General features: G+C 43.7%; 2 protein-coding genes across 6 annotated transcripts in view; one reads left to right on the top strand and one right to left on the bottom strand.

Moving 5' to 3' along the window:
• Positions 1–227: 227 nt before the first annotated feature.
• Nopchap1 (NOP protein chaperone 1) lies at positions 228–21,741 on the top strand. 5 transcript variants are annotated; one of them, XM_021724468.3, is made up of 5 exons: positions 228–393; positions 2,096–2,182; positions 7,060–7,196; positions 8,826–9,071; positions 20,479–21,741. In XM_021724468.3, exons 1-4 carry the CDS (start codon positions 273–275, stop codon positions 9,045–9,047), a joined length of 567 nt encoding a protein of 188 aa, XP_021580143.1. In that variant the 5' UTR covers positions 228–272; the 3' UTR covers positions 9,048–9,071; positions 20,479–21,741. The 5 variants fall into 5 exon arrangements, with proteins under 5 accessions (XP_021580143.1, XP_077909031.1, XP_077909030.1 ...); XM_078052905.1 differs by lacking the exon at positions 20,479–21,741 and adding an exon at positions 20,013–20,255; XM_078052904.1 differs by lacking the exon at positions 20,479–21,741 and adding an exon at positions 14,742–15,156.
• Aldh1l2 (aldehyde dehydrogenase 1 family member L2) overlaps positions 20,386–24,217 on the bottom strand; it is a 51,991-nt gene continuing 48,159 nt past the window's right edge. Inside the window, exons 22-23 of the mRNA XM_005322337.5 lie at positions 22,728–22,927; positions 20,386–20,644 (exon numbers count right to left, since the gene is read on the bottom strand). Coding sequence (XP_005322394.2) covers positions 20,589–20,644; positions 22,728–22,927 — 256 coding nt within the window. The 3' untranslated portion in view covers positions 20,386–20,588. The remainder of the gene's footprint in view (positions 20,645–22,727; positions 22,928–24,217) is intronic.

Raw genomic sequence — 24,217 nt, 5'->3', positions numbered from 1 at the left:
TCATGCTATGCTCTTAATGTTCGAATTTGTTTAAATAAATAGAGCGTTGACAGCTCTAACGACGACCACAGTACCTCAATCAGCATCAACCTTGCTTTCCCCAAAGAGGGAACCTCCTCCTTGCGCTAGGTGTCACGCTCGCCTGGCCGCCCCTCGCCCCGCCCTATCCCCGCCCACAACTTGGTTTAATCCAATCGCAGCCGTGGCTCCGCCCCCTCGGCTGTGTCTCTTTCCTGCATCCGGGCTCTTTCCTGCAGGCCGGCTGGAAAAGCATGGAGGTCCACGGTGAGCTTAGCGCCAGCCCCAGCTCAAGCTGTTCGTCGTCCACCCGGAACTGCTCGGGGGCCTCCGTGTCCAGCGAGCTGCTGACAGCGGGGAGCGATGGCCGAGGAGGTGAGGGGCCGGGGGCGGCGGCGTGGGGCGCGCACGTGCGGCGGAGGAGCCTCAGGGACCGTGCGAGGCCGCGGCGGGGCTGGGGCTGGCGCGGGCGGTTCTGTTCCGCTAGAAGGTGGGCGTCCACGCTGCGGAGCGCGGCAGCGGGGCTCCTCGGGTGCCTCCAAGCTGGGGCGCAAATCGGAGCGAGGGCGTCGGGTATGGCGGTCTGGGTCCACGCACCTGCTGGTCGGGAAGATGGTGATCATTCAGCTGAACACTGCGCTCCTCCTCCTCCGCGCACAGAGCTCCCCCAGCGCCGCGCTCTTGGAGGGAGACGTGCACAGAATTTCAGACACTAACAGAATTAAAGGATGGCTTCGAATCCTGTTCCACAGTGGGACTTCTAGGAGACTTATTTACCCTCTCCAAACCTCGGCGTTCACTTTTCGAGAATGGAGGTGGTAGCACCAGTAGAATTTCTGTGAGCAGGAGGAGAATGCATAAAAGGGCCTGCGACTGTTCTTAGTAGGTAGAAGAAAAGATTTTCTTCTAGCTTGGAGAAAAGATGATAATCCAGAGCATGAGAAGGAGCTATAATGACAGTGATAGCCAAAGCTCGTGTAGTGCTTGCTATGCCTCAGAGTTTAGTACTGAACAAATTTAATACTGCACGAAACTGAGCAGAAGGTTCTCTTGTTTTCTCCGTTTTATAGGTGAGCAAGTTGAGGCATGTATTCATTAAAGAATACATCTGAAGGGATTGGGGCTGGAAAGTAGCAAACCTGTGATGTGATTTCAGGTAGTCTGGGTGCAGCTCTGCTTTTAACTCTAATCCAATGACTAGTCCTTAAGTAGTAAATATTCAGTGGGTATTTCTTTAACTCTGCTTTGAGGATTAACTGGATTTTTGTACCAGAGAGTGAATAGATTTTCCAGGTATTAGAAATGGTGGGTAAATCCAGTAGCTGGGGAGGCTGAGGCAGGAAGATTGCAAGTTCAGGGTCAGCCTGAGCAAATTAGCAAGATCCTGTCTCAAAATAAAAAGGATTGGGGATGTAGCTCAGTGGTAGAGCACCCCTGGGTTCAGTCCCCAGTATCACAAGAAAAAGAAAAGAACAAAAATAATAGAGAAAAAGAAATAGTGTCAAAGCCTTGAGTTTTAAAAGTTCTGTTCTCAGAGCTCTCATAGGCTAGAAAGTTAGGTTGACTGGAGGAATAGTGGGCGAGAAAGCTCAAAAGGTGGAACAGGAAACAGAATTTCCCTGAAGAGCTGCTTTGCCTAGCTTGGGCATCTCTGAAGAAGTAACCAGATAAGCATATTTTACAAATGAAGAAACAAATGCTCCAAGTTGACTGATTTTACAGACTTAGAAACCATTTCTGGCTTTACTCAACTAATATTATACTGGTGCTGCTTCCTCTATCATTGCAGGCTCGCATTTGTGCACTGATGCATTTCTGACCTAGAAAAATGGAGTTCAATGTGCATTTATTACTCATAGGTGTAATAATAGTGATGAAGGAGACAGGCTTAAGAAAGGATATACACACACAGTCAAAATGTACTGAAACTCCGAGTGCCTCTTTTTTACAGTGCAAGAGATTGAACCCAGGACCTTGAATATGCTAGGCAAGCACTCTTTCACTGAGCTACACCCCTAAACCTCAGTCCCTGTTATTTTTATTATACTATAGTTAATCAGTTTCTGTGTGTTTTCAGGTATATGGGACAGGTTACTCATCAACTCCAAGCCTAACTCCAGAAAGGCCTCCACTCTTCAGACAGTTCGGATAGAGAGGAGCCCGTGTAAGTACCTCATTCCCTGTCTTGTGCTAAGAATGCCAAGGTTTGTCTAATGAAGATGTTATTTGATGGGGCTGTCTCTGTCTTCATAAGGCAGACATCAAGCCACAAAGTCCAGTAGAATAAGTCCTATTGTAAAATCAGTATACAAGGATAGAATTTCTTGTATCATTCCCCTGCCTTAAGCTGACTTTCCTGTAAAGCTATTTGAGGTATGAATTTTTGGAAGCCAAAAACAATTATTGTTGTTAGTGGGGTGTGCTGATCTGCTCCCCCAATCCTGGCACTTGGAGGCTGAGGCCCAGGGTTCACTTGAGTCCAGGAAACCAACCTGGGCAGCATAGGAAGACCTACACTCAAAAAAGAAACCAACAAAAACTAAGTGTTACTGGTACCGTGTCACATGCCTCTAATCCCAGATACCTGGGAGGCCAAGGCAGGAGGATTGCAAGTTAGAGCCCACCTTGGATATATTAGCAAAACCCTCTTTAAATTTTTTAAAAAAACAACAGCAGTGGTTAGCTTAATGGTAGGATGCTTGTCTACCATGGGAGAAATTGCTGGTGCTGCAAAAAAAAATTAAAAAAAATTATGGTTAATCTCCATGTTATTTTTTTAAGAAAGCCCCATGACATCCCTCAATTGGACACAGGTACTTAAATGGTAAATGTTGCTTATAGTATGACATAACCAAGCCAGTTCTGTTTATTAATTATTCTATATTATTATACTGCACATTTATAAGTTTGTTCAGCACTCACTTTTCAAATGGCTCCTATATAAGAGTAAATGTCTGTTAATTCAGATGTCAAATATTTAATGAAAACAATGTAAATGATGCAGGAGGTTATTGCATCTATAAATTAAGAAATCATGAATACTCCAAAAACTGAACCATTCCGTGCACTGAATCTATAGTAGCTAAAATGACTACATGGTAGCTTTTTGTTCAAATTTTGTGTAGATGTAGGTTTTCATTTTGGGAAGGTGCATACTTAGAAGTGAAATTGTCCAATTGTTTGCTTAAATTCATCTATCATTTTGCATTCCTGAAAGCAAGGTAAGAGGGTTTAGTTAGTTGCTGCATATCCTCACCAACATTGAGTGTAGTCTATTCTATTGTGTGTGTAATGGTATTGGTTTGTGGGTTTTTTTTTTTTTTTTTTTTAATTTTGAGACAGGATCTTGCCAAGTTACTGAAACTAGCCTTGAATTGCAGTCCTCCTGCCTCAGCCTTTTGAATATCTGGGATTACAGATGTGTATCACCACACTCAGCAAGCATCTTTTCATGTGTTACTATTTAAATGTTTTTGGTGAACTATTGGTTAAAATCTTCAGTCCATTTAAAATATACTACCTTATTGATAAAACACCATTTTTTATAGTGGAGGTGTGCTGGTGATGACTTTGCTAGCCTTTGTTTTATTGTTTTTATGCTTTAAAAAAGAATTTTTAAAATTTTTTTTGGCAATACTGGGGATTGAACCCAGGTGTACTCTACCACTGAGTCACATCCTAGCCCTTTTTATGTTTTATTTTGAGACAAGGTCTCCTTGAGTTGCTTAGGGTCTCCCTAAATTGCTGAGGTTGACCTTGAACTTGAAATTGTCCTGCCTCAGCCTCCCAAGTTGCTGGGATTACCAGCATGTGTCACTGTGCCTGACTTCTCTGGCTGCTTTTAAGATTTTCCTTACCATTGGTTTTCATCCACTTGATGATGTGCGCTATGGTTTTTCTTGTGATTCTGGAGTGTGGAGATTCATTTGCCTTATTGGATCCATGGGGTTATGGTTTTTATCATTTTGGGGAAATTTTCACTTTTTCTTTCCAATGTTTTTCTCTGCCCCTCTTCCTCTCTTGCCTTTCCTTGAGAAATAAACATTTTTGCCAATTGAAGTTGCCCCTTTGTTCTTTAATACCTTTTATTTTTTTTAGTCTTACTTTTTGTTTTATTTTGGATAATTCTGTTGCTGTACATTCAAATTCACTAATCTTCATTATTGTCTAATCTGTTAATCCTGAATCGGATATTATAGTTTCCTTCTCCACATGTTCAATTTGAGTCCTTTTATCTTTTATTGCTTTCCTCATTGTGCTTTGTTTGCTTTGTTGAGTGTATGCAGTATATTTATGGTAACTATTTTAACATTCTTATTGTCATCAGTGTCATTGCTGGTTATTTACATGTTTGGAAATTGTGTGTGTGTAACTGATGATTGAACCCAGGGCCTCACACATGCTAGGGGGGTGCTCTACCTATGAGCTATGTCCCTAGCCCATTTAAAATTTTTATGTATTTTATTTATTTGTTCATTTGTTTATGTTTTTTTTTTTTTTTAAGTCCTGGGTATTGAACCCTGAGTCTCCCATGTGGTGGGCAACCACTCTGCTACTGAATTATAACCTCGGCCCTTTTTTCTTTCTTTTCTTTTTTTTGGGGGGGGGGCGGAGATGGGTCTCACTGAGTTGCCCTGTCTTGCCTAGAACTTGCATCCTCGTGCCTCCCCTTCTCCAGTAGGTGAGATTACGGGCATGCATATGGCAGAAATATTTGGCTTCTGAGAATGATTCAGGCTGAATATGTTGGTATTTATTTTGCTCCACTTGATTCGTTAGTTAAAAACGAAAGCAGAGCTGGGTGTGAGAGCATACACAAGCAGTCCCAGCAACTCTAGAGGCTGAGGCAGAAGGATTGCAAGTTTGAGGCCAGCCTTAGCTACTTAGTGAGGTCCTAAGCAACTTAGACCCTGTCTCAGAAAATAAAAAGGGCTGGTGTTATAGCTCAGTGCTAAAGTGCCTCTGGGTTCAATCTCCAGTACCAAACAACCAAAAATAGAAGGAGATCTTGCCTGTGATAATACATTTTAATGTTTAAACACAGAAATACCTTGATTGTATCTGAAAGGGGAGGAAAACTAACAGTTATTCAGTATTCAGGATGTGCCAGGCTGTGTGTGTGTACATAGTCTCTTCTTCTGTCTGCTGGATATTTTAGTCATCTGTCATATAGCCCTAGTAGTGGCTTGTTGAGTTTTGAGAGTCCGTTATGGGGATAGTTTTGCTAGGCCTCTTTTGAGATACTAAGACATTAAATACCCCTTGTTTGTTGACTCCTCTGTATTTAGCAGAGTGCCTGGCAGTTATCACACCTCTATCAGAGGAGCACGGTCAGGTGTTGAGTGGTAAAATCATATTGATTGGTTAGCACTCTTTTTTAAACAGGTACAACATTTTTTATACCTTTATTTTATTTATTCATTTTTATGTGGTACCAAGGACTGAACCCAGTGCCACCTGCATGCCAGGCAAGCACTCTACCACTGAGCCACAACCACAGCCAATAGCTTTATTTTATTTATCTAGGTTTTTTTTTTTTTTTTTTAAATGTGGTGCCGGGGATCTAACCCAGTGCCCCATGCATGTTAGGCAAGTGCTCTACCTCTCAGCTCCAGCCCCCAGTTAGCACTCTTGATTGCAGATGAGGGAAACACGGCTCACATTGTCTAAAGAAAAGAAAGAAATTATGTTGGCTTATATTATTGGGGTAAAAGAACCCAGGGGCAGCAATTTCAAGCATATCTGGATCCTGGGACTCCGTGTCCTGAGGGGCCTGTGGCTCTGTATCTTTAAGCTCTGTTTTGGTAGGTGTTGGCCTGGATCTAGAGTAGGCTCAATCTTCTCTGTGGCAAGTTACCTGCTCTGTTAGAAGGTTGAGCCTTTTGTTCAGCTGCTCCCTGAATCAGTCACTCAGAATGCTTCTTGACAGTTCAGACAACCACAGTCTGATGAGGTATTAGCCCGACTAGAGTGCTGCATCTCTGTGTGCCACCAAACAAACAGTAGCCCAGGTGTGGAATTGTAGGCATGTGTAGGAGGAGAGATGAGTGACTGACAGTAACACAGGCTTAAAGGGAAGACCAGAAAAAGGGGAGCGGATATTGGCAGGCATTGACAATCATTGCTTACTTAACTTGCTTAAGGTAAATTAGGAGGCGGAGCTGGAATAAGTCAGTAACCGTGACAGTCTCATCGTAAGCTTTAGAACCTGGCATACTTAACTGTTAGGTCATTGTCTCCTTACTCAGGTACTTTAGAATGCCATCCTTTCAGGAGTTAGTAGTGCTGGGGTTGTGTGAGGAATAGAAGTAAAACATTTGAGCCAAGCATAGTGGTGCACACCTGTAATCCCAGCTACTCAGGAGACTGAGGTAGGAGGGTTGCAAGTTTGAGACCAGCAAGTTAGCAAGACCCTGTCTCAAAATAATAACATAAGGGCTGGCATTAGAGCTCAATGGGAGAGTGCTTACCTAGCATGTGGAATGCCCTGTTCAATCCCAGTAATGCAAAACAATTTTTCTTTTTAAAAAAATAATTAGTTGCTGAATTGTGTAGTTTTGTTGCTTTCGGTGGCTTGGTGTGAAGAGGATCATAAGATCATTGCTACCTGGGGCAACTTAGACTTTGTCTCAAAATAAAATTTAGGGCTGGGGTTGTGGCTCAGTGGTAGAGCGCTTGCCTCCTTGTCAGCGTGAGGCACTGGGTTTTATCCCCAGCACCACATAAAACAAACTAAATAAACAAAATAAAGATATTATGTCCATCTACAATTAAAAAAATATTTTAAAAAATAAAATTAAATTAAAAAAACAGCTGGGGATGTAATACCTCAGTGGTAAAGTGCTTGCCTAGCATATGTGAGGCTCTAGGTTCAATTCCTAGTACTGGGGGAAAAATAATTCAGAAGTGAATAGAGATTTTTGACATGGAAACATTGAATGATTTATTATTGTTACTATTCAATGCAGATGAATTTACAGAGAATCCTGGATTTTGGATTTACTAACATGAATGTTGCTATGCCATTTTCTCTCTCCATAGTGTTAGACCAAGTTCAGAACTTTCTCCCCCAGATGGCCCAGGCAAATGAAAAACTACGGAAAGAAATGGCTGCTGCTCCACCTGGTCGCTTCAATATCGAGAGTCTCGATGGGACTCTCGGGAAAGTGATTCAGATGGTAAGTGTGCTTTGCCTTCATTTCATACAGTGAAATCAGCATGTGCCTTGTCACCTAAAAGTCAGAGTGAGAACTTGCCCACTGAATCTTTTTTCGGGGAGCAGGAACCGGGGATTGAACTTAGGGGATTGAACTTAGGGGCACTTGGCCACATCCCCAGCCCTATTTTGTATTTTATTTAGAGATAGGCTGTCACTGAGTTGTTTAGCGTCTTGCTTTTGCTGAGGCTGGCTCTGAACTCGCCATCCTCCTGTCTCTGCTTCCGAGCCACCGGAGAGCGCACTCGTTTCCAGTCTGCGTAGGAACTTTAGACGTCTTATGGTGCATTCACCAGTCTGAGCTTCTGTGGGTGGAGTTTAGGGATTTAGTCATGTGGAGTCACTGGTGGACTTTTTCAAGCCAAATATTACATTTGTTAACTTGAAGCATTAATTTGTCCTAGCTGATTTGATTTTTTCCCCAAAGAGGCAATTATAATCTGATTCATTGAGTGTGTGGAAATAAATGATGTGCTTATAAGAAATGATCAATCCCATAAGCTTCCAGTGAAATTGCCCCATTTGTACTCATTCCGTGGCCACCTGGAATTCCCTGTGTAACACTAGTGTCTGAACAGAGCTGGCAGCACGGTTAATAGCATCCATTCATCAGCGAATCCCCTTCAGATTCAGGACTGCTTCAGAATAGATCCCCCTCCAAGCACTCTGGGTAGCCTCCACGGCTGCCTCTCTCCGTCCAGGTAATTGTGTGGTTTCTCCTGAACCACTGCAGTAATTTCCTAACAGGGCTTCCTGCTTCTGCTCTGTTCTCCCTGGGGTCTGTTCTTCTCACAGTGTGTGGCACACAGTTTAGTCCCTGAGGCCTTCCCCATAGTGTTCCTAATAATGGAAATCCTTCCCAGGGCTCCGTGATCCAGCCCTCCAGCTCACTGACTCTGACCCTACCTTCTTCACAGCCCCTTGTCTGCTGTGCTCTGGTTCCCAGTGTCATTGCTCCAGGGCTTCTCCTGCGTGACTATCTCACCTACAATGTGTGTGTCTACATTTCTGCATTTTGACTCATCTCCTCTCAATTGTCACCTCATCAGGAGAACTTCCCTGGATCTTGCCCTATTTTATCTTTCTCTGTTTTCACTATGCTTTATATGTATTTGTGTGTTTCCTTTCTTTCCCCTCTAGAACGGGGGTCAGTAAACGTTTTCTGTAAGAGGCCAGATGGGTAAATACTTTGGGCTCTGTGGGCCATTCTTAGTTTATAAGCTGAGCAAAAGTGGTAGCAGGTAGGGTTTGGCCTTCAGGTTATAATTTGTTGGTCTCTGCTGAAAAATGAAGGCATGGGTTTTGTTTTGATTTTGTGTTGTTGAATCTCTAGAATCTAGTGGGATACCTGGCTCATGTTAATATTTAAATGAAGGGATGTTGAATGTGTCCAGGATATGTAGAGTAAGGTATAGGAGACCTTTTAGACCTTAATGTCAGTCATCATTCTGGTGGATCTTGGCAACTGAAAACATGATAGTGCCATGTTCTATTAAAAAACATTTCTTACCCTTTGTGCATGTTTTTTTTTTTTTAACAAAGTTTTATAGATTTTTTATGAAATAGATCTCTCACCTGATATGTTTTGCAGGATGTGGCCTTATTTGAGATGGATCACTCAGATTCAAAAGAAATGGACAGTTCAGAGGAGAGTTCACAAGAGAGTTCAGAGGACAGTTCAGAATCTGAGGATGAAGATGACAGCGTCTCGTCCGAAGTTACCGTAGATAACATTAAGCTTCCTAATTCAGAAGGTGGAAAAGGCAAGATTGAAGTGTTGGACAGTCCAGCAAGTAAAAAAAAGAAACAGTGAAGAAATTGATCTGAAAAGAAACAGGTGGTGTATATCTGCTAATTCTGTGAAAAAGAATGTGGTTCACTGGCTGTTTTACATTTCTGAAGCTGATAGTGTTCTTACGTGTTGAAAGAAAAACTTTAGACGAAGTTAATGGTTTATTTGTGCAAAGAACAGTTCATGAATGGGGTAGCTTTCAAAACGGAAAGGAAGAGGTTCGGAGAACTCCAGTCTAGTGATGGCTGACACGAAATAACAGAAATGACTTGATTTGTGACAGTGAGGCATTTTTCTCATTTGGACATGTTTAAAAGGAAAACTTTTGCTGGGCTTGATGGTACACACCAGTAATCCCACTGACGAGAGTCTGAGGCAGGAGGATCACAGGTTCAAAGCCAGCCTCAGCAACTGATCGAGGCCCTAAGAAATTTTGTGAGACCCTGTCTCAATAAATAGATAAATAAATAAAAAGGGCTGAGGATGCAGTTCAGTGGTAAAGCCCCTGGGTTCAATCCCCAATACCCTCCCCAAATAAAATAAAAGGAAATTTTTTAGATAAATTTAATGGTTTATTTGAGCAAAGAACAATGCATGAGTTGAGAAGTACTGAAAATGGAAAGTGATTCAAAAAGCTCTGCTTTGTAGTGAGGGCAGACGTGGAAATAGAGCGCAGAAATAACTTGATTTGCCACAGTGAGGCTTTTGCATTATTTGGACAAGTTCTAAAGCTCAGCTGTTTGTTTGGATGAAACTGTTATTTGTTGAAATCCCTCCTCCTAAATTAGATTTCAGTTTATTTCTGGGCTGAGGTAATGTACTCATTACATAAGATCTCAGAGTACTGGAGACAACCTCAGGATAGTGGCCTCTTGCTTATTTAATTTAGCATATGTGACTTCCGGTGTGTTTTGTTTCTCAGAGAGACCAAAGCTGGCCCTTGAAGATTTGTGATATATAACATTTCTGCATTTTCCAATGCTACACTAGATTTTATCTTGTACTAAAGAGATTTGGTGTTTGGAAAGCTTAACTTTGTGTATGATGATGATTGACATCTTTCTTCAGTATGGGTTTCTAGAAATAACAGATTTATTTTAAAGTAAAAATACAAATTGGCAGTTTGTTTCTATTTTAAATTATCTCATGGATAAAACAACCCAGGTTTTCTGTAGGTCACCCTGGTGTTACAGTTGATGCTGCTGCTGAGTGGCCATCATTGTCCCTCTCCCAACTCACATTGAGGCCGAGGGACAAAAAAAGACAAGCCTTTACATTTGGGTTAAATCTTCTAGTTGTTGAAGGTACTGCCCACTAGAGAGTCAGAGGGAGCTGACATCAGGTTTGCTGCCTGTAGAAGGAAGGGAGTGAGTACAGGGTCTTCACATGAGCAGATGTCTCTCTCCAAGTATCCCTTTGGTTGGTGACCAAGCTGGGCATCCCCTCAAGGTCTCCCAAGGTAGGTCCTGACTAGTGGCCACTGACTGCCGCCTCTGTGCCTTGCTCAGGCATCTTGGCTCTGCAGTGCCCATCCCCAGTCTTTATCTCAGACTTTTCAGTATTTTACTTAATACTGTCCCGGAAGACCTCAGTGGGCAAAGGGAGGGAGGTGGCCTTTCCTTGCTCCCACACAGTGCCAGTCAGGGATTGCCTGGCTCAGGGAATAGTGTCTCCAGGTGGGGTCGTGGTAACAACAAATGGTGGCTAAGATCAGGGCTGTCGCCCCTGGACACATGATGTCTGAGTACCCTGACCTCAAAGGGAGGCTGCCCAGATCTGTTCCCATTACCAGGGTCTAGGCCGGCAGATAACAGCGAGCCTTGCGAAGCTCCTGTAGGACAGGGGCTCATTTTCCCACAGCCGGGAGCCACATGAGCAGAGTGAGTCCCAGGAAGGACAAGGGCCCACCTCCTTTCTGCCTCTCTAGGTGCCCTCTGAATAAATTGCAGAGGCTCCTGTCCTTTGGGTTCGTGGCGTTGATGGTCATTGTGCCACACGAGGTGAAGCCTGCCCTGTCCCTGTGTTTTAACCCATGAACCCTGAGACTGCTTCAGCCTAATTGTTCCCTTATCCTTTTCCCACTTTAGACAGTCAGTCCTTTCACTTCAGGGTGAAGTCTTCTTTTGTTCTTCACTTTCTGTCAAAGGTATCCTGTGACCACATACTCACCCTCCTGCTCCTCCCCTTCCCGCTGGCCGTTGCTCTCCTGCACACTCCCGTGTAACTGCTGTGGAGCAGAGCTCCTGGCTCGCCGGCCTGTTCCCCACACATGCTTTCCCTGCTCTCCCGCCCTGTGTGATGGCCATCCTGCCGGCCTGCCCCTGCCTGCCCCTACCAGGCTGGTGGCTTCCTCCGGGGCTCTGCCCTCTGTCCTGCCTCTCTCCACCTTCCCGTGAGGCTGCCCCTCCGAGGTGGTGGACCTGATCAGGGCTCCCCCTTGCTCCCTCACACTCCATGGCGCTCCCGATCCAGGGCTCCCCGGCTGTGCCCGCTGAGTGGGGCGGGACCTGGGACCTGGCAGTGGCGGGTGAGTAGCATGTCATTTAGTCAGTGTTTTTGCCACTGTGATGAAAGGACCCGACCAGGACAGCTGTAGAGGAGCAAAGGTGTATTTGGGGCTCAGGGTTTCAGAGGTGCTAGTCCATGGCAGGCCAGCTCCATTCCTGGTGCCGAGGTGAGGCAGGACATCCTGGCCGAGGAGTGTGGCAGAGGAAAGGGCTCACATGGCCATCAGTCAGCGGAGCCTCCACTCGCCAGATACAGATACACCCCGGGGCCACGCCCGCCACTTCAGACCCCTCAGGTAATCCAGGGGGTTGATTCACTGATTGGGTGGAGACTCACAGCCCATCATTTCTCGAATCTTCTTAAACTGTCTCACATGTGAGCTTTGGGGGGACACCTCACATCCAAACCTTAACATATAAATGACCCCAGAGGGGCATGAAGGACATTCTGCCTCTCCCTGTCAGGAATAGATCCCAGAGCAGGCTCCTCCTGCCCCTCCCGTGTGCTCCCCTGGAGCTGGGCCTGGCCAAAGGCAGCGATTTCCACCCTCACCACAGAGGAGCCCCCTGCTGGAGAAAGCGTGCATTGGAGAGCCCGTGTGTGGCCCCTTTAAATGGCCACTTCCCATAACCCTGCTTGGGTGGTGCCCACCCTCTTCTCTGTAGAGTCAGTGCCAGGCAGATGTCAGACTTACCCCATAAATGCCTATAGAAAATGAATTGAATCACACTCCAACTCCTCAGTGTCTGCCCCTTTACCCATTTCTTCTGGTCCCCCACCTAGTTTCCTCTCTGGTCCTCGGAGGCCTATTTGATGTGTGACCCCTCCTTTTCTGTCTTGCACCTCGAGGAGGCAGGGAGGGTGGAGGCCCTCCTCTTGATCCAGCCCTTTTTCCCTCCCTCTTCCTGTGGCCTTGGTAATGTCTGTACTAACTCTGAGGCTGGCCTTGAATTTGCCACTCCTGCCTCAGCCTCAGTAGCTGGGTTTACAAATTTGTTCTTGATCTTATTAAACTTTTGGGGATCTCATCTGGGGTGGACCCGACTTTTCTCAGGAAAGAGACCGAGAATTTACGGTCAGTCTCTGAGTCTGTACAGGTAATGGGACTTAAGAGTTTTCAGGTTCTCTCCGATTCCTTTTCTGTCCTATTCTCAAGGGCCCAGTGCGTCTTATAAATACTCAGTAGATAATCCTCAGGATTACTTCTTGTCTTTCCTGTTCGAATTTGGAACCAGCTGTGCCTCACTACATGTATGAAGGTCTGGACACAAGTGTCTCTGCTGGAAAGGTCGTACAGTACTCTGTGGTTCTGTAACTGAACAGCGGTTTGCCCCTTGGTGAGTGCAAAGCCAGTAACACAACCAGGGGATAAAAAGCGGGAAGAGGTTTACTTTTGTTAAGAAAAGAGAGCAGCAGGAATGAATCCTAAAGTCGTGTCTCCCTGAACTCGAGTGGCAAGAGGATTTTGTCAGGGAGACTTATAAAAACCCATACTAGAAATATTGTACTCACCTGTAGAGGCAGCACATTCCTGAGCATCCTCAGTTTGAGAGCAGCTTTGTATTGTCAAAGTGGCCTGAATGCCACTGAGGAGGAAAACACACAGCATTGTAGGGACATTATAATGAGCAAAGTTTACTCTGTGTCACGTAGTGGAGGGACTGAGTGGCTTTGGCTAGTTTAAACCAGTTCCTTGTGTTTTGTTCCCTGGGGGTCTTATCTGAGACTAAGTAACAACTTGAAGGGACTCAGCAGTCCCTTCAAGTATCTTCTTTCCCTACCAGCACAGATGGTTGCCCCTAAAAGTTCCTAGTTAGTAGCAAACAATACCAGACAAAAAACTGAAGAATTATTAAGTACTTCCAGTGCATCCCCCTTGGAAGTCATGTCATGGTGTAAGAGTATCCGTCAGCTTTACACAGTAGGTGGTACACAGTAGGCACTGTCAACAAGTGAGTCAGGGGACAGTGTGCAGGACATTGTGAGCGCTGGTAGACTGTTCTGGGTAGGGCAGTGTGAAGGTGTAACTTCACACTGAAATATCCTAAGAGAAGTAGACTGAGTGGCCAGGGAAGAGACTAGTCAGTGTGAAAGTAAGTCTTGTATGTAAAATCCTCACACTCCTCTCCTGCTCTGGCTGTCGGGTGACACAACTGTGCTTCCTGTTCAGCGAAGGGTGGCAACTAAATACGTCCTCTAGACATTCTTATGAGATGCTGGAGAAAAAAAGAAAACACAAAAATGTAGTACACGGTAAGGATGTTATTTCAGTTAAGTATATAAAATGGATGAATTATTCATAAAGATTGTCAGGATAAGCTGTTTAAAAAAGGCTTGATTCTAGCTTCATGTGCCAAGATCAATTATATATGGATTAAATATTTAAATGTAAGAAAACCTATAAGGGTGAATACCACAGCATGGTCATATTTAATAATATAATTGGAAAGTTTTTTTTGTTTTTAGAGCATAACCTCAAAGCTGGATGTTACAAATGAGAACAGAAAACTCATACAAATAAATATTAAAACCTAGTGAATTCCAAAGAAATTTCAAAGGCAAGGATAAACCAGGGAAAGTATTTTTTAAAAAATATTTTATTAGTTGCTGATGGATATTTATTTATTTGTTTGTTTGTTTGTTTGTTTGTTTGTTTGTTTATGGTGCTGAGGATCCAGCCTAGTGCCTCACACATGTCAGGCAAGTGCTATACCCCTGAGCCACAACCCCAGTCTCTGGGGAAAGTATTTGTACATGTGACAAAGAATGAGTATTATAAATGTATAATGGGCTATTACAAATTAGGGGGATAAAATAATATTTCTGTAGTGAGAAGATGATAGGACACAAGTAATTCACAGAAAAAGAGTTCAACTTGTTAATCACAAGATGTGCAAATAAAATCAAGTATTTTTTGTTTTGTTTTGTTTTTGTTCTAGTACTGGGGATTGAACCCAGGGGCCTTGTGTATGCCAGGAAAGTGCTCTACCAGTAGTCTCCATCTCAGCCCCAAGACGTTCTTTACCTGTCAGACTGGCAGACTGTGGAGCTGGCATTACTGAGCCAGTTCTGTACTTGGCACTGTAATAGTCAACACTACTCACACAGAAGTAAAAATTCTTTGAAGCTTGTGTTTCATGTTTGTTGACTTCATTCTGTGGAAGTCTGTCTGTGGAAAGTAAATCTCTTGTACTTTGGTTTGTCCAGCCTGCAGCCTGCTCTGATAGGAGACGATGGCAGCCATTCCAATAGTTCTCTTCCTACAAAGGTGAATGAAACTTTCTCTTCCCACTTGTGAAGCACCTACTGCCTTTCAGAGGTTCCCTGACAACCATGAGTCAGGAAATTAGGCTGAATGGTCTTGGATGTGACATTTTCATTCTAAATGAATATCCCAAGCAGTGATATTTTAATTGTGTGTAAAATATGGTACTTAATTAAAAAAAAAAAAGAAGAAGCTATGTTGCAAAGTATTGTGTGTTATTGTGTCCACTAGTGTGATAAGAATTCATGTATTTCCCTCTGCCTAGCAAGTGCCTTTCACTTGTTTGGAATATACAGTAAGTGTACATTAAAAGATTTTTTTCCTTTTCTTTACGTAAATAAAGTAATTCAGCTTAAACATGTGTTCACAGTCCTGATTCATAATCTCAAAGAAAAAAGACAATATACGTATATGTATGTAATTCTTTTCCCATAAGTTTAATGTTGTGCTCTTTGGATTCCCCATCATGCAGTCATGGAGCACGCTGGCCCATTACTGGTTTGGGGTCAGTATGTGATGTGAATCTTCCTGGCAAGGAGTAAGGAAAGGCTGTCGGACTTTTGGGAAGAAGGTATGTCTCAATCCTGAAAAGGAAGCACTTAGACAATTTGTTTCTTCTAAAAGTTGTGTTATGAGGAATCTGTTTCCTGGAGCTCTTGTCTCGCGGCCATGCACGGAGCCAGCTCTGGAGGGTAGAGCCAGCAGGGACAGCAGAGAAGCAGAGGCCATCACTAAGCTTCGGCATCCATCAACCCTGTGTACTGCTCTACTCAGACTTCTTTTGTGCTGGAGTAAATTTCTTTATTGTTAAAAAAGAAAATGACTATCTCCTTATGAAAGGTCATGTTTCTGTCCACTTGACAGATGAGAAAACTGGCCTAGAGATGCTAAGCACATTGCTAAGGCCTCACAACACCAGGTCAGTGAGGAGTCAGCGGCCTGGCCACCACGGGTGCTCTAGGCATCGGGCCACACACACACTCTGAAGCTGTCTGAATCAAGTCCCAGCCCAGCCACTTATTTCAGTTCTCCTTCTGTTGTAAAGTAAAGATAATGGGATCTCCTTAATATGATATTGGAAGAGATTAATGAGTTGATACACATTGCATTCCTAGAACAGTGCTCAGTAAGGGTGAGGTGTTAGGATGCTATAAGAAAACTCCCCAGTGGACAGAGATTTGGGGAAACAGATTATAGATAGATCACTGCATTGTTTGACTCAGGAATTCCACTTTTGGAATTTATAGAAATTAAATAAGTATGACTTTGGTCACAGATTTTTATGAAGATTTAGTGTGACATTTAAAATAGCAAAAAAGCGAATCTAAATGTCCAAGAATGGCAAAGAAGCTGAGTTAAAGCCATCAAAATAGACAGAAGTGTATTTATTGGCATAGATACTTATGATATATTGTTAATTTTAAAACCAAGTAACAAAATTATGTTCAATTTATACTAAATACAGTTTAAAAAACCTGTTCATGGGCTGGGGCTGTAGCTCAGTGGCAGAGCACTTGCCTTGCATGTGTAAGGCACTGGGTTCAATCCTTGGCACCACATAAAAATAAAATAAAAGCATTCTGTCCAGCTACAACTACAAAAAAACAAACAAAAAAAAAACTTGTTCATTGCAAAAGTTTGGGACAGTGTCAAATATCACCTGTTGTTTATTGCTGTATGAAGAGATGATTCTTACCTTCCCGTTTTACATATTTTTTATGTTATTTAACCACTTAAAAAAATCCACTTAGGCATTATTCATACAGAAGTTGTAAAATAACCCACCCATCATGTCTGATGTCTGTCCACCACCTTTCGTAGCTTCCTTCTAGCCCAGGTTTCCCTCTGCTTTGTTTTCTTGGAGAGCAAGTGAGGAAAACCAAGTTTGGTTCCTTACCCTGGGCTGGGGCAGACAATAGCTATTGTGCTTTTTTTTTTTTAATTTTTATTTTTTTAATTGAGAAATGCTTAGTGTGTACCAACTATTTCCTACCCAGGTCCTGATTTAGGCGTCGGGAATAAAAATTATCTCAGCTTCATAAAGACCACCAGCCTTGTTGCTGGAACACTCAATAGCTGTGTGATTTGGGCAGATTATTAACTTCTCCTTTGAAAGCAAATATTTATTGAGCGTCTCCTACATTTTAGGAGAAACAGTATTGAACAAAACACAAAGCTTATACTCTAATGGGAACATATCAATGGTAAATACATGCCAGACAGCGATAAGTACTATGAAAACATAAAGAAGGTACGAGTGGAAAGTCATGTGCTATTTAAGGAAGAGTAGCCTGGGAATGTGTCCGGAATAGGACGATATTTGAGGAGAGACCTGAAAGAAGTCAGGGAGCCCTGAGGCTGTGTGGGAGGGTTGGAGGAAGAGGTGATGCTCTGCTGGTGCCCACGCTCAGTTGTTGACCAAGTGGATCTCTTCCCGACTCCATGTTCAGAGAAGTCTGATTGGTAGCTTGAAATCTGCCCTAAAGATGCCTGCAAATGCTACAAATCAGGGTTCCTGCCCCAGCCCAGAAAGACGTCTGTTAGATGGGAGAAGGGAACAGGAAGTCCAAAGGCCCCGAGATGGAAGCATGTTTATTGTGTTTGAGGAACATCAGGGCAGATCAGAACAAGAGGGAAAGGGACAGTGATGGGTGGGAACTGGCCAGAATCGAGGTGGACGGGCCATGAAGAATACGCTGGACTAAGTTATTGTAAGCAAAACGCGGGCAGAGGGGCAACACCATCCGACTTAAGCTTGAGGAGGAGCCGCTGGGAGACTTTGACAATGGTCTGGGTGTGAGAGAGTGGCAGTTGGTGATGGTGGAGGTCGTGAAGAGCACCTCAGTTTATTTCTTCAGATAGTGCGATTGTGAAGAGAGGTCTCCAGGGTGCTTGGCATGACGTCAGACACACAGCAGGCCCTTGGCAGGTGACAGAATGCCAACCCTGGAATGCCGCACATCTAGTGGGCAGGCACACACCTCCCGTACCAGGTGATGAATGCTGAGTTTAAGTGGGAGCCTAGCGAGCCGGGCAGCGGGGAGGAAAGGCCTAGAAGGGAGTCAGCCAAAGGAGCCACCTTCACAAAGACCTGAGGACGGGGGTCAGAGGAAAATAGAAGGGCTTGGTGTCCACCCTCGCAGTTCAGGAGTTCATCAGATCATAGCTTTATCCTCTGGCTTAGCCAGATAACTGGTGATTTGAAGGAGCAATGATGATTTAATTACCCAATGTGTTAATTAAGCCTCCGAACTCACTGTAGATCATTGTGTTTAATTTAAATTCATTTACTAATTTTATTGGAGCCTGTGACTATGATAAGCACTCAGATATAGAAACTCAAGCTCATAAGAACTTTATAGAACTTGTTACGAAGACAGAAGCTGTTAATCTGGGGCCCATTTGTAGCCTCTGGGAGACCTGTGAATCCCTTGAGGATACTTGCAGAATGATGTGTGCGCACATGAATTTGAGAGTAGAAGTGGGACAGAGGGATCTAGCTTTATCAGATTCTCAGAGAAGCTTGGGATCAGTAACACTGCTACTGAGATTAATGCTAATTAGAGAATAAAATCTGTTCAGAAGAATAGGTATATTTTTGTCTACCATTCTATTATTAAAATAATTTGAAAAAGTGATACTCCAAATCACATGAAATCGGTTAAAACACTTCATAGAGAAGTGGTCACTTTCCAGGTGTGGTGGTGCATGCTGTAATCCTGGCTACTCGGGAGGCAGAGGCAAGAGGATCTGGGGTTCAAGGCCAGTCTGGACAACTTCAGGAGTCCCTGTCTCAGCAAAGGAAACAAACAGACAATAAAAGTGGTTGCTTATCATAGTGCCTTTGTCATTTTATTCAAATTTGCACTGTCATTTTGGGCCCAATGTTCATTCTGACCGAATTTCTGATGGCAAATGGACTCTAGTATAATTTAAAATACCTACAGGCCACAGTTGCTCTGTTGATCATGGCAGCATCAAACGGGTATCCTTCCCTTTGAAAGTGTTTCTGCCTCTGTTTTTGTTGCTGTTTATGGATGCCTTACATTTCCTTCCTCTAGTCTCCTAAATAATAAGTAATGGCTTCTTCAAAGCCTAAGAGATAGGCATGTTCACTGAAATTGTAATTCAGAAGGAGGATTAATAGAAGTTAATTGACTTCTGTGATTCAGGAGGTCCCCTCTTGACCCGTTAGGTCATAACGTGACTACTTTTGACTGAAGTGGGAAATTATGTGAGTACGTTGTGGGCTGTGGTGGCTGCCATTTCTTGAGCACTGTGGTACACCACTTGTTCAGCGTGTTGTATACGTAACTGAATCCTTGCCATACCCCTGGAGATGGGGATTCATCTCCTCTTTTAGATACCAGACCTAGACTGGGGCAGGTTGATAGCTGACTTTCTCAGGGGCACACAGCCAGCGAGCAGCAGAACTAGTCAGTAGAAAAGTGGAAAGGAAGGTGTCCTGTGACGGACAAGGAAGCCACTGGAAGGAAAGTGACTTTCCCTGGTAGCATCGCCACTGTTCTGCTGTATCAGGCACTTGTTAGGAAAAGTAGGCAGAGAATTGATGATTACTGGAAAAGGTTGTGGGGAACCAATTAATTAACCTCTAGTTAATTAACCTCTCAGTGTCATCCTAAAACAGTGGTGGAGGGCAACAGCTGACCTTAGCATTTACTCTGAGCAGCACCCAACACAAGGTGCTCCTCTCCTCCCCCCAGTGCAGGGATTGAGCAGGGCCTCACACACTGGACTGGTCTTCTCCCCCAGCAGCCTCCACAAGCCTGACATTTTGAGACAGGGTTTCACTACGTTGCTGAGGCTGGTCTGGAATTTGTGATGCTCCTGCCTCAGCCTCCCGGGCAGTTGGGATGACAGGTGTGTCCACCATGCCCAGCTGTGCTTTTCTTATATTGTCCCATCAAATCCTCATCATAGGGGCCCTGCGGAAGGCATTGCTATCCCTGTTTTACACATAAGGAAACGGAGGCTCAGAGAAGTTGTGTCGGTTTCCTAAAGATAGTAAGATGGTGTGATATGAGTCAAGATCGGCCTTCAGAGCCTGTTACTTTCCACTCTGTCTTATTATAAAAGTCACTTTGTAGGCTATTTAGTAAAATGTAAGCCACGTGAGGTCAAAGACCACATTATTAAATTTTGTGTATGCCTCAGAACATAATAGAGTTGTAATCCCATGTCGTATCTACTAGGTGGATCCCCAGGAAATGTTTTGGGCTGATCACCCTCACAGTGGATTGAAAAAGAGAACATCAAAGACACAAAGAAGGATCTCACTCCAAATATGAAAAGAAAAGAAATTCCCTTCACATTCTTTTTAGGATCTACTGTTCCTTGAAAGCAAAATTATAGAAAATCTTTTCAGTAACCTATAGGTTTGCTTCAGGAGTTAAAACCTGTACACACAGATTCTAATAAATGCACCTTATATCTTATAGCTGCTTGATATTGATGTTTTCAAGATGGACAGCCACGGATAGATTAGTTTTAGAAGAGAAAATGACCTTGATACTTTAGAAATATGTATGATGCATAACATTGTCAAAACCCAACACTTGCCAGTCATTTTAAGGTATAAAAGGTGTATTAGAAAATACTCAGGCACGTGTGCAACTGCCCAGACAAGTGGCCTGACCCTCTCATGGTCCAAGTGCACAGGTTTTGGCTGCCGGCTGGTCTGCCTTCTTCAGCACACCAGGCTTCTCCAGCGTTCGGAGTTGAGAAGTGGGGCCGCCTGTCCCGGGTTTCCTGATGATGATGGCGTTGTTCTAATACTCCAGAGTCACCGTTTTGGTTTTGAGGTATTCGTTTAGAGCTTCCTCACCTACGGAAGAGAAAAGCAGTTGATGGACCAAGTTCAAAGTTGGATGTGGTACTACTGGCCTTCCAGACATGGGCACAGGTCACAAAGTAAAAGGAATGTCACCCAGACCAGCGCTTCTCAAACTTTCAGGTTCACGTGAATCAGCTGAGGACTTTCGTAAACTGTAGGTCCTGATTCAGCTACTTTGGGAGAAGGTTAGACATCCTAACTGTTCTCCACTGATGCTGCTGATGGTCCACGGACCACACTTTGTGTAGTGAGGGCTTAGGTCAGCTGCCAGGCCTTCTCAGAATCAGTGTTGGCTGGTCAACCTTCCTGCTTCATTTCCCTGCATAGTGATGAGTTACATCTTTTTTCCTTTGTTCATAGGAGATACACAGAAGTGACCAGGATTCTGTGTTTTAGATTACATTAAATGAAGCAGACTGGAGCACAGGAAAGAGTTGGGAATCATTTGTTTAACCTGATTTTAAGGGTAAGGAAAATGCAATTTATATCATATCAGAAACACAAAAGAGCACATTTAAGCAAAAAAAAAAAAAAAAGAAGAAGAAGAAGAAGAAGAGGAAGAAAACAAACAGACCCTTCTACCTTTCTTCACCTGTTTCTGTTTTTGAGCTATATAATCACTGGTACCTACAGTGGCTAAGGGCAGTGGATACCATGGTAAAACTAATGAGCATGTGATTCTGGAAGCTGAGCTAAAATGAGGGCCTTTGAAAACTCTTATCTCAGGTCACATACCACAGCAATTGGATCAGTATCTCTGTATTTTTTTTTTTTTAAGGCTTTCAGATGCATCTAATCCAATGTGCAGCTAAGGATGAGAAGCAATGAGCTAAGGGGTTTTAAATTGTGGAGAGGAAGAAACTGTTAGGCAAACTGGAATGCTTTATAGTAAAAGCTGTCAATTATCCTGTCAAAAGATAAGTGAGAAGAGTTGCTTCATTTCACAATAAAAATTTCCCAAGTGTTTCACCGTGCTTTGGATCCAGGGATAAAAGCCAAGATAGAAGACGTGGGGCGGGGAAGCCTTTGCCTTCACCCACTTTTATGGCTACAAATAACATTGCTGAAAATCATCTGGAAAGAGAAAATGTAAAAAATACCCCAAATGAACCAAACTTATTTAAGATGGTGATTTTACTAAATCACAAATGTTTCATGTTCTGAAACCTGTCTGACTGGAGATTTGAGAGGTGGAATCCACAGCCAAACTACCTGCCTTTTAATTCTCTCTGCTGTTGCCTGGCTGTGTGACTTTTGACAACTCACCCATCTTCTCTGAGCCCCATTTCCCTAAACTGTACAATGTTACCATAATAGTACCTATCTCCTTGAGCTGCTGTGACAATTGCTTATACTCAAAGACTTAAAGTACTTAGAATAGGACCTGTCACAAACTTAGCTCCCGATCTACTGCTTGAAAGCTGAATTACATTTTAGGCTTTTTACAAACTCTAAATCTGAGCTCTTGGACTTCCAGCAAACCTGCCAGTTACAGTGTTGATTCTGAAAGACTGCCAGCCAGCTCTGAGACAGGCCTTATTTTTGGAGCTAGCTAGCTATTATCACCCTCCACCCATTTTCCTTTCTTGGTTCTCTTGAGCCCCACAAAAGCCCAACCAAGTTCATGGTGAATGTCAGATTTTTAAAAATTAACATATTTTAGCTAAAATGTATTCCTTTGGGGGGGGGGAAGATTACCTTCCCTCACAGTTTGTCTTTTTTTTCTATAAGTGTGTTATGTTCATAAAACATGCTGAACATTAAAAAAAAAAATCAGTACCTTTATAAACCCAGATCTAACTGCCACGAGGGAGACGCCCTTCAAAACAACACTCAAGAGTTGCATAAAACACAGGGCAGGGTTTTCTGTGATGCAGCAACACGGGACTGTGTAGGATAAAAGTAAAGCCACGGGGCTGCGGCTGGGGCTCAGCCATGGGCGCTTGCCTCGCACAGGTGAGGCACTCGGTCTGATCCCTGGCATCGCATAAAAGTAAGTAAATAAAATAAAGATACCGTGTCCATCTACAATTCTAAAAAAATATTAAAAGAAAAAAAATAGAGCCAGACACACCTAAGTCTTTCCCGAAGCCGGACTGTTTCACTCCACCAAACGGGGCTGCCACGTCTGTCTTGTTGTACGTGTTGATAAACACGGTTCCCGCCTCGAGTTTGTCACTCACGTACATGGCTTTGTTGATGTCTCTTGTGAAAACCCCGGAGGCCAAGCCGTACTCTGTGTTGTTGGCTCTCTGCAGGACACCGTCGATGTCCCTGCGAGGGTTGTCAGGAAGACGGGAAGCTTCGTTACATGAGAAGCAAAACACTCTCCTTTGACACCCTAGAAGTTTTCCTCTCTGAGGAGAAATGGGGATCCGTGTCTGCCACCTGCTTACATTACAGGTGAAATATTCAAGCTCACGTGGAAATTGAGCCTCAATGAAATATGACAACGCTAGTTTAATTGGGCTTTGCATCCATATCTAAAATCTGACCTGAAGTCATCTTTGTGACTTTGTGACAATGGTGTCATCCCTGACCCCCTCGGCCTCCCCTCTCCTTGAGCCCCGTGTCCAGATTTTCTGAGTAACCCCCCTTTCCTTCCATCTCTTCAGAATCTGCACACACAGCTGAAGTCCCCGTCATGCCTCCCCGAGGCCTTTCCAAATCCCACACAGGCAGCAGGGTGGTGGCTCAGTGAGCAGGCTCTGTGACAACCCGCCTGGGGCAATGTGATGAAATGGCAAAAGCAGTTGTCTCAGTGTCATGGGATGACATGAGCTAAGAGTGCCCAGAGCACACTACGTGGCCAGTGGAAGTCAGCTATGACCAGGGAGCGCCACTCCTCCCAACTAGCATTATGGAAGCCCAAACCCGGGGCTGGTTTAACCCCTGGTTTGCCATTTGGAAACTGGAAGACAGAAGCTCCCCAAGGGCAAAGATAATTATGCCTCATATTTCTTTATACTGTGATGTCACATCATGTGAGAGTGAACTCTGCCTTGATTCCAGGCACGCCCCTGGAATCTCAGCACCTCTGGAGGCTGAGGCAGGAGGATTTCAAGTTCAAAACCAGCCTCAGCAATTTAGTGAGGCCCTGTCTCAAAATAAAAAAAAGGACTTTGGATATAGCTCAGTGTTTAAGCACCCTGGGGTTTAATCCCCGGTAGCAAAAAACAAAAAACTGAACAGATGAACTCCATGTCTTATGCTTATTTAGTAAAATAGGAAAACAAGAAGCAAAACACTGAAAAGCAAAACACCCAAAAGCATGGAATATTTCATCTATAAAATATAGGCAGGTGGCAGTGACGTGTTCCCGTTTCTACATAGAGAGGAAAACTTCTAGGGTGTCAGAGGAGAGTGTTAAGACGTCTGGTTATTTTCCTGTCTTTCCACTCTGTATACAGTGATCTTTGTGTCTGAGGGGCATTAGCTTCAGGACCCCTGCAGGTACCAAAATCTGCGGAAGCTCAAGTCCTTTACAAAATAGTGTAGTATTTGCACCTGACCCAGGCACATTCTTCCATTCATCCCATATACTGTATAGAAGTTTATGGAAGT

The sequence above is a fragment of the Ictidomys tridecemlineatus genome, chromosome 6, assembly GCF_052094955.1.
Source record: "Ictidomys tridecemlineatus isolate mIctTri1 chromosome 6, mIctTri1.hap1, whole genome shotgun sequence".
Classification (NCBI taxonomy): domain Eukaryota; kingdom Metazoa; phylum Chordata; class Mammalia; order Rodentia; family Sciuridae; genus Ictidomys; species Ictidomys tridecemlineatus.
This window is presented reverse-complemented; position numbering and strand designations above follow the sequence as displayed.